The following is a 10,165-nucleotide window of genomic DNA, read 5'->3' as shown; positions in this document are numbered from 1 at the left end:
TAGCAACCGTACCAACAGGAAGGAAGCAGATTTTCCACAAGCCATAATCATAGATATAACATTATAACAAAGTTACATGGCACAGATAAATTGATACATGTATGCTGAAGATGAAAATGAAGAGGGGATTTTTGCTGGTTGTTCTAGCAAATGGCTACGTTTCTTTAAAAAACACATACACTTCAAAAATATTCAATCTTTAACTGAAAGGCACTGGAACTTATGGTCATAGTCCTCTTTTCTCAGAAGGAATACCATTGCATCTGCTTAACGAAACACTCCTTTATAATAAGGTGACCAGATTGTCCCACTTTTGGAGGGACATCTGGGGGCACCTGGCAAATTGTACTTACGTTGCAAGTAAAATATATATATTACAATACTATTTGTGTGTTCTATGAATATTTTTGGTGCTTGATATAGACCAAATTTTTAATCAAGAAACCCCCCCCCCCCAGTCAATGGTGTCCCGCTTTTTCAATGTTAAAATCTGGTCACCTTACTTTGTAACAACTGTACAAATTTTGGTGTGAGGGAGACATGTTTAAAAAGCTTTGACAGGAATGTTGCCATGACTAATCTAAGGTCCCCTGGCTGGCTGCATGTTTAGGAGTGGGGAAATCAAACCCATTTTACCAGATAAGAAGCCACTGCTCTTAACCACTACATGTAACTGCCTGCATGGAGTCACTGGTGGCCTCCCATTAGGGATGCCAGTTTCAAGGTGGGACTTGGGAACCTCTCCCCGAAATCATAGCTCGTCTCCAGATTACAGAGATCAGTTCCCCTGGAGAAGATGGATTCTTGGAGGATGGATTTCATGGCATTGTACTCCACTGATGTACCTGTCCCCTGCAGGTTCCATTCCCCAATGTCCAAGAATTTCCCAACCTGGATCTGGCAACCCTGTCTTCCATCCAAACATCGATGAGAACTGACCAGGTCCAGCATACTTGGGCTACCCAGATAAGAGCATACTGTTATCTGCAGTCCTCTAATGTTGTGGCACTCTACAAATTCCTAACAATGTATTTTCATGTTGCAAAACTGTACAAACAGCAAAGCACTCATTCATCTTTTCCCTATTGTTACTTATTCATATCCTTATTGAAATAGCAAGCTTCTTGTAATATTAGTATTGACATATTCCAGGTTTTTTTCATATTGAGCGGCTTACCCTTAAAGACAACAATCCTAATTGTTTAGCCATAACTTCACTTAACCATCTCTTTCCTTCCTGAGTTACTGTCTTCTTGTGAGCTACAATCTTAATTCTGAAGAGGAAAGGAGGCTGCTTGAGGGCCATTTCTCCCATAACACAATACCCTATCGGTATTAATTCCAAAGAACAATTTATTTCTGTTTTGCATTGGCTTAAATTAAGTTCTTCTACAGAGAGGCACACGAAAATCTGCTTCCATTTATGTAGCTCCGCGAAGCTGCCGGGATTAAGCCAACAGACAAGGAAAGGTTCGGCAGGCTACGATTCCAGGTCATTTCGTTTTCCCGGCCTGCTCGAAACTGTCGGTTTAAAAGGAAGGCACATTTTGGAGCGGAACTCTGGGAGGCTGATACTGAGCTGCCAAAAGGAGGAACGCGCGACTAACTCCCAGCCAATAAACTGGCGCCGGGAGCGATTCAAATGCTACGGTTTGCCCAATGGCGAGAGTTGGCGCCTTGCCTTTCGCGCCTCCCCGGGATACTGGGGGCGGGGCTTGGAACGGCGCTCGTCCTCCGGCCCGTAACCGTCGCTTGAAGCGGTTGGCTTCCGTCGTTACCGAGCTATCCGGTTCGTCCGCCTGCTCAGGCAACCTTCGCATTGCGTCGCGGAGGCAGTTGGTGCCCAGCCACGCGGGGGCGGCAGCGGCCACGGCCAGGTGGGGGCGCGTTGTTAGTCGGCGGGACACGCCTTTCCCGGGAAGGAAGGAGGGAGGGAGGGAGGACCCCCGGTCGGGCGCCGCCTTCTCTGTCTCGTAAGACCATGGCAGGTTCGCCGCGGTGAGGCTCCGCTTTGCACGGCCCGCCCTTCCTTGGGTCGTCTGCCAGCTCCCATTTTGTAAGCCCCCACTTCGCGTTTACTTTCTGCCTGGGACCCTTCTTTCCCGCAACCTTCGGCCTGGGCTCCTTCCGCTTGCCGGGTGGGGGCGCCGCGGAGGTTGGGAAGGCGCGTGGTCCTCCGGCCTCTGCCCCTTCGGAGGAGCCCCGTGCAGCCTCCGCTCTTTGTTTATCTCTGGTGGGGCAGCTGAAAGGAGAGCAGCGTCCGAGCTGGAGAGCTCATGTTTGGGGGGCAGGAGAGGCGAAAAGCTCTGCGTGTTCACTTTGCAGCTGAATGCCGCTAGGACCGCAGGCTCGCGCTGCTCCGGACTGGGTGGCTTCCCGGCTTAGCTCTCACGCCTTCTTCCAATAACTTGCAAACATTGCCTTGAGGTGCCCGTTAGTTGTATTCGTATCATGCCATTAGCCCTGTCACAACTCTGCGAAGTAGTGTAGGCTGAGGGAAAGGGACTGGCTTGCGGTCACCCAATGAGCTTCCTGGCTGTGTAGGGATTTTTGAACTTGGGTCTTCTGGGATCTACTCCGGCAGTCAGACTGCCGTAACTCACTGCATTGCAAGCGTTTGCATGCCTGAGGGGAAAAAGCGGTCCATCTTTTATAGATTGAAAATAAAACTCCTAACAGCCTCATGTTTTAAGTTTTTTTGTTAAAACACTGCTATATTTTAGGGCCATCCAGCATCACAGACTTTGACTTCAGGCACTTACTCCCGCAACAGTTGAAAATTTGATTTGTAAGATCTTCAGCCTAACTTCATATTGATGTGATGTCCAAATTTCTGTGCTGTAATACACTTTGTTTCTTTACTGATAATTATGGTTCTAAGCCAGCATCCAAGCTTCAGTTCAGGTATTAAGAATAGTATAAGGCAGCCACATTGGAACATCACAAACTGGAGTGATACTGGTGGGGGTAGCCATGTGGGTCTGAAGCAGCAGAACAAAGTTTGAGTCCTGTGGCACCTTTAAGATGAAGCAGAATTTCATCAGCCTTTACATGGGGAGTTAGGTCAAGATGCAGAAGTAACTGGGCCATTATAGCTGAGATTGAATTAAGGTCATTGATAAGTTTTATGAGTGTCAATTATTTAGCATTATATATGTTGATGATAATCACTAGAAGTACTTATTCCTGAGGTCTCTAACCTTTCTGAGGTTGCTGGCACTGTTGGAAATTTGAGAAAGGATAGTGTTGACACCATGTGTAGAGATGTCTTTTGGGTTGTTGGAAAAGAGTGTTTGGTATGACCATTGTATTCTCTTGACAAAATTCCACCAGCCTGTGCCCTACTTCATTTTGTACTCCAAGGCCAAACTTGCCTGTTATCCCGGTTATTTTTTGGCTTCCTACTTTAGCATTCCAATCTCCCATGATGATAAGCACATCATTTTTGGGTATTGCTTCTAGAAGGTGTTCTGGGCCTTCATAGAACTGGTCGACTTCATCCTCTTCAGCATCAGTGGTTGGGGCATAGACCTGTATTACTGTGATGTTGAATGGTTTGCCTTGGATTCAAACTGAGATCATTCTGTCATTTTGTGGATTGTATCCCAATACTGCTTTTCCTACTCTTTTATTGATTATGAAGGCTCTACACATGGACAACACCAGACAGATTGACTATGCTCTGCAGCCAAAGATGGAGAAGTTCTATACAGTCAGTAAAAACAAGACCAGGAGCTGTGGTTCAGATCATCAGCTTCTTGTTGCAAAATTTAGGCTTAAATTGAAGAAAGTAGGGAAAAAGAGAAAGATACACCCAATTGAATGCAGAATTCCTGAGGATACCTAAAAGAGATAAGAATGCCTTTTTAAATGAAACAAATAGAAGAAAACAATAGAATAGGGAGGACCAGAGATCTCTTCAAGAACATTGGAGATATGAAGAGAACATTTCATGCAAAGATGGGTATGATAAAAGACCAAAATGGTAGGGACCTAACAAAAGCAGAAGAGATTTTTAAAAGGTGGCAAAATTATACAGAAGTATACAAGAGTAAACTTAATATCCCTGATAACCACTATGGGGTAGTCACTGACCTGGAGCCAGACATCCTAGAATGTGAAGTCAAAAGGGCCTTAGGAAGTCTGAGCAACGATAAAGCTAGTGAAGGTGACAGCATTCCAGTTGAAATATTCAAAATCTTAAAAGACGGTGCAGTAAAAGTGCTACACTCAATATGCCAGCAAATTTGGAAAACTCAACAGTGGCCACAGGATTGGAAAAGGTCAGTTTACATTCTAATCCCAAAGAAGGGCAATGCCAAAGAATGTTCAAACTACCGCAGCATTGCACTCATTTCTCATGCTAGCAAAGTTATGCTCAAAATCCTACAAGCTAGGCTCCAGTAATATGTGGACCATGAACTTCCAGAAGTACAGGCAGGATTTCGAAGAGGCAGAGGAACTAGAGATCAAATTGCCAACATACGCTGGATCATGGAGAAAGCTAGGGAGTTCCAGAAAAACATCTACTGCTTCATTGACTATGCTAAAGCCTTTGATTGTGCGGAGCACAACAAATTATGGCAAGTTCTTAAAGAGATAGGAATACCAGAACATCTTATCTGTCTCTTGAGAAACCTATATGCAGGTCAAGAAGCAACAGTGAGAACCAGGCATGGAATCACTGATTGATTAAAAATTGAGAAAGGAATTTGGCAAGGTTGTATACTGCCACCTTGCCCATTTAACTTGTATGCAGAGCAAATCATGAGCAAGGTGGGGTTAGATGAGTCACAAATTGGGATCAAGATTGCAGGGAGAAATATCAACAACCTCAGATATGCAGATGATACCACTCTAATGGCAGAAAGCGAAGAGGAACTAAAGAGCCTGTTGATGCGGGTGAAGTAGGAGAGTGCAAAAGTTGGCTTGAAACTCAACATCAAGAAAACAAAGATCATGGCATCCGGCCCTCTCTATTCCTGACAAATAGATGGGGAAGAAATTGAGGTAGTGACAGATTTTATTTTCCAAGATCACTGCAGATGGGGACTGCAGCAAAGAAATTAAAAGACGCTTGCTCCTGGGGAGGAAAGCTATGGCAAATCTAGACAGCATCCTAAAAAGCAGAGACATCATCCTGCCAACAAAAGTGCGTTTAGTCAAGGCTATGGTCTTCCCAGTTGCAATGTATGGCTGTGAAAGTTTGGACTATAAGGAAGGCCGAGCGTCAAAGAATTGAGGCTTTTGAACTCTGGTGCTGGAGAAGACTCTTGCGAGTCCCTTGGACTGCAAGGCGAACAAACCGGTCAGTCCTAGAGGAGATCAGCCCTGACTGCTCCTTAGAAGGCCAGATCCTGAAGATGAAACGCAAATACTTTGGCCACCTCATGAGGAGGGACTCCCTGGAGAAAAGCCTAATGTTGGGAGTGATTGAGGGCAAAAGAAGAAGGGGACGACAGAGAATGAGGTGGCTGGATGGAGTCACTGAAGCAGTCGGTGTGAGCGTAAATGGACTCCGGGGAATGGTAGAGGACATGAAGGCCTAGAGGATCATTGTCCATAGGAGTTGTGATGGATCGGACATGACTTCGCACCTAACACTAACAACAACAAAGTGGTGACCCCAAATGCCTGGTGCAGGAGATGGAGCCAGATACAATACTTCTCTTCTTGTTTTATGAAAAAATCACAGAAGGGGGGGGGGGAGAGAAATAAGAATTTTTAAAAGCCTGAAGGGAGAACATAATCAGAAGCCTAAGTACTTGTTCTTCTAATTCTCCAGCAGCTGCAATTACATCTGCTTTACAATGATCCTGTCTATTTTCTGACAAGCTTGGCTTGTGCCAGTGGAAGTACTGGCAGGCTTCATGTTGGAGAATTCTGTCTTTTTCATACAAAGTGATTCAAAATATCACTTATTAATAATATTAATAATGTCTTCTTGTAAACTATTGTCCTTTTAGTCCAAATAACTGAGTCTGTTACTTGAGCCCCTTTTTTATTAACTAATGGCTGAACATGATTGGGGAGGGTTAATTCTCCACTGTGCTGTGTTGCCAACCAGACATGCTAATTAGTCTGCTGTTTTCTGTGCTGGTAGGGAATACATATAGGTAACTATATTATTCCTGGCTTTTTTCCCTGTCTGGCATTTCATGTGCTCTTGGAACTTAGCACGATATCGCAATCAACTTTCTTGACCTGGAAAGCAGACACTGGCATAGATTCAGTAAAATGGAATATACTCAGTTAAGCTCACTTAACGCTGTTGATTTTTACTTTGTAAGAAAACAATCCTAAGCAGGTCTTTTCAGAATCCTCATTTATTCAGTGGGCTGACTCCCAGGAAAATGTTTTTAGAATGACATAGTCAGTATATTAATTGGATTCTGTTTATTGATTTTAAGAGTTAAACTGTTGCAGTTTATTGCATGCCCTGTGAATACACAGGGAGTGTATATTCTTGCTGTTATAGTTTCTTTATATTCCCATGTGTATGCCAACTGAACTGTTGCACTTGGTACAAAAGGTAAAATTCTACTTTTTCAGTGTTTATGTAGCGGCTCTGCTTACAGTTAAGGTCAGATGTTTGTATCAGTGTCCTGTGAATTGCTTTGCCATGTGTTAAGTCTTATTAGTGATTATATAGACCCTCCTTTTCCAGCCAATCCTGAGAGCTATGAGAGCATGCTTGGTGAGTATTCTCAGAGCTCCCAGGATGCCTAGGAAGAATTGGAGAACATGCCTGCTGGGATTGCTCCAGCAGCTTCAGAGCCCTAAGGATGCTAGAAAGGGAAGAACATGTGCATTATATTCTGTTGCAATGTGCCTTGAGACTCAGCAAGAAAAGCAGGCTGTAACTGAAGGAAGTAAATAAATAAATATGGCAAGTCCCATGGATGGCTGTGAAGGTAGATCTGTTCTCACCATTGCAGCCATTATTTACATAAACTTAATTTTTATTGGAATAATTGATAAAAGAAAACTTCAAGGATGAGAGTCGTGCTGTGCCCTATTTACTTATTCCTCTCTCTGCACTTTAACACCCTTTATACTTGATTACATTTGATTTCTACAATTTGAGTTAGCAACTTCTCTCCTCCTTTCTTTTTGTTAGAATTGTATGAAAAATGCCAGTGAGAAAGTTTGCCGATGAAGAAATTGTAATGGGCAGGTGGCCTGGAAGTGTTCTTTTTTATGAAGTGCAAGTAGCTAACTATGACGACCGTACTCATCTTTACACGGTAAAATACAAAGATGGAACTGAACTCCAACTGAAAGAAAATGACATGAGGGTAAGCTGTTCTAAAAGTGTATGATTACACTTAGAAGCTTTATATGGCTTACTGTTCAAGGTTTTGATTGGCAGTTCAATCCTAAACATTGTTTGTTTATGTTATTTCAGTACCAAGGTAGCATGATAATTTTTGATGTTGCCCTGATGCAATAGTCATGATAACTGACTTTTTGAATTTACTTGCTGGCTCACAGTTCTTTAATGTGAAAGAGCCAGTTTGGTGTAGTGGTTAGGAGTGCGGACTTCTAATCTGGCATGCCAGGTTCGATTCTGCGCTCCCCCACATGCAGCCAGCTGGGCTCGCCACAGCACTGATAAAACTGTTCTGACCGAGCAGTGATATCAGTGCTCTCTCAGCCTCACCCACCTCACAGGGTGTCTGCTGTGGGGGAGAGGAAAGGGAAGGCGACTGTAAGCCGCTTTGAGCCTCCTTCTGATAGGGAAAAGCAGCATATAAGAACCAACTCTTCTTCCTAATGTTAATTCAGTGTATTTAACCATGTGCATTCAAAATATCCTATTTTGAAAGGATACTTCTTTCAAATTTAGGGGTGATATTTGACAATTCTTATATTCACAGCATAGCCATACTCTGAACCTTAAGATGAAGCTGGATTCATAGAATCATAGAGTTGGAAGGGACCACCTGGGTCTTCTAGTCCTGTGCTCCCCAACCATCGGGCCACGGCCCAGTACTGGGCTGTGGAGGCCTTGGTACTGGGCCACGGTGGGGGGAGGAAGGCGCAGGTGCTGGCACGCCAGCAGGCGCACCTCCCTACCCCCCCCCCCCCCGGTGTTGCACGCTCGCAGCGAGCCCCACACCACAGGGGGAGGCGTGCCTGCTGGTTTGCAGGCACCCGCGCCTCCCTCTCCCCCCCAGCCTGAAAAGAGCTGGGGACCGCTGATCTAGTCCATCCCCCTGCGCTATGCAAGACATACACAACCTTATTGCTCATCCATTGTAACGTGCAACCCCCTTGAATCTTCACAGAATCAGCCTCTCTGCCAGATGGCTATCTAGCCTCTGTTTAAAATTTTCTAAAGATGGAGAACCTACCACCTCCCGAGGAAGCCTGTTCCACTGAGAAACTGCTCTGTCAGGAACTTCTTCCGGATGTTTAGAATGAATTTCTTTTACATTAATTTCATCCCATTGGATCTGATCCGTCCCTTCGGGGCAAGAGAGAACAATTCTGCTCCATCCTCCATATGGCACCCTTTTAAAGACTTGAAGATGGCTATCAGATACCCTCTCAGTCGTCTCCTCTCATGGCTAAACAGACCAAACTTCCCCAAGCTTTCCTCTTAAGTCTTGGTTTCCAAACCCCTCACCGTCTTTGTTGCCCTTCTAAACACACTTCAGTTTGTCTACAGTCCTCTTCATTTGTGGCGCCCAAAACTGAACACTGTATTCCGTGTAAGGCCGAATCAGAGAAAAGCGGTACCATCACCTCCCGTGATCTGGACACGATACTCCGTTTGATACAGCCCAAAATCCCATTTACCTTTTAAGCCATCGAGTCATACTGCTGACTCATGTTCAATACATGGTCTACTAAGACTCCTAGATGCTTTTTGTACATACTACTGCCAAGACAAGTCCCCCCCCCATCCTATATTGGTATATATGGATTGAGAACAGAGTTCTACTTATGGATAATTGAACTCAGCTTTTTTTAAATTAATATTCCAACTACTGATATCTGAAAATATATGTATTCATTCTGTAATGGGGCATGCAAAAAAGTATTTTCTAGGTTTGTGCATATTTAACCTGAAAAATATTGGTATTTTCTGGTATTCCCAAATTTCAGTGCTACTATGGTATTTGGATTTGGGACTTTGTTCTGTGGGGATTTGTTCTGTGGATGTTGGGGGGTGTTTTTTGAGGTAGACACACCAGTTTTGCAGCCTCTCGTCATCTTACCCCCCCCCCAAAAAAAAATTTTCAAAAAAATTAAAGGTGGAGGTCCAGTTCTATGAGCCCTTAATGAAGGTGCCTCCATCCGCCATTGGTAGATGGGATAGGAAAATGTTTAAAGGGATTGTAGTCACTTTAAATTCTTTCTTCCAACAGCAGGTTCACCCAGAAATCATTTACAGAGACTGCAATATCTTTAAATGCCCTTCTACTCTCTGGTGGTCCTGAATATGTAAGGCAATTTAGGGACTTGGCCCAAAGTACTCAATTCTATATCCACCTAAACAAATAGCTGGGAAATACCAAAACAGTGTTTTTTGGATTTTTCAGCTATAGCTGAATGCAAACTCCTAATCTGTAGTGTTTATAAATTTAATTGGAGGGTGTGATGTGAGATTAGCAATCTGAAGAAAAATTGCTGGTTTGGACCTGTGTGAAATCCTGAATACTATGTAACTTGAATAGATTTCAGAGATAAATTTTGGCTTTCTAATTCCTGGATAAATTTAAGTTGGTTTCATGGCTGAGCAATAGTTGGGATAGATCTGCAGACAAGAGATAAGTAAACTTGAAGCTTCCTCTTTTAAACAAGAACACAAGGGTCTAGTAGCCCAAACTTATCAGAAACTGGAGAAGAACTTGCAGAAAAGTCTAAACAAGAACTTGAACATAACGTAAAGCAGATACCATAAATGAGTAAGCCTTGCAAAAAAGTTACATGTGTAATACACACACACCATGTTGTTAAGGAGTTAAGCACTTGGAAGACAGTTACACATTTTACATATGAGGATAGGGTTGTGCGATTCGGCTGCCGAAGCAGCCGTTCCGTCCGGGCGCAGCCAGCGCCACGCCGCGGGGGGGGGAGGGCGGTGCTGGCAGCGGCGTGACAGCGGGCGCAACCACGCAGGCGCGGAATTCCGCGCCTGCGTGGTTGCGCCCGC

General features: G+C 44.1%; 1 protein-coding gene across 1 annotated transcript in view; it reads left to right on the top strand.

Annotated features, from left to right (window-relative positions):
* Window positions 1-1,694: 1,694 nt before the first annotated feature.
* Window positions 1,695-10,165, top strand: part of LBR (lamin B receptor) — a 28,500-nt gene continuing 20,029 nt past the window's right edge. Inside the window, exons 1-2 of the mRNA XM_077340702.1 lie at window positions 1,695-1,877; window positions 7,121-7,298. Of these exons, the coding sequence (XP_077196817.1) occupies window positions 7,134-7,298 (165 nt within the window). The 5' untranslated portion in view covers window positions 1,695-1,877; window positions 7,121-7,133. The remainder of the gene's footprint in view (window positions 1,878-7,120; window positions 7,299-10,165) is intronic.

Source organism: Paroedura picta, chromosome 1 (assembly GCF_049243985.1).
Source record: "Paroedura picta isolate Pp20150507F chromosome 1, Ppicta_v3.0, whole genome shotgun sequence".
NCBI classification, from domain to species: Eukaryota; Metazoa; Chordata; class Lepidosauria; order Squamata; family Gekkonidae; genus Paroedura; species Paroedura picta.
The sequence above is the reverse complement of the archived record's forward strand: the minus strand, read 5'-3'. Positions and strand labels throughout refer to the sequence as shown.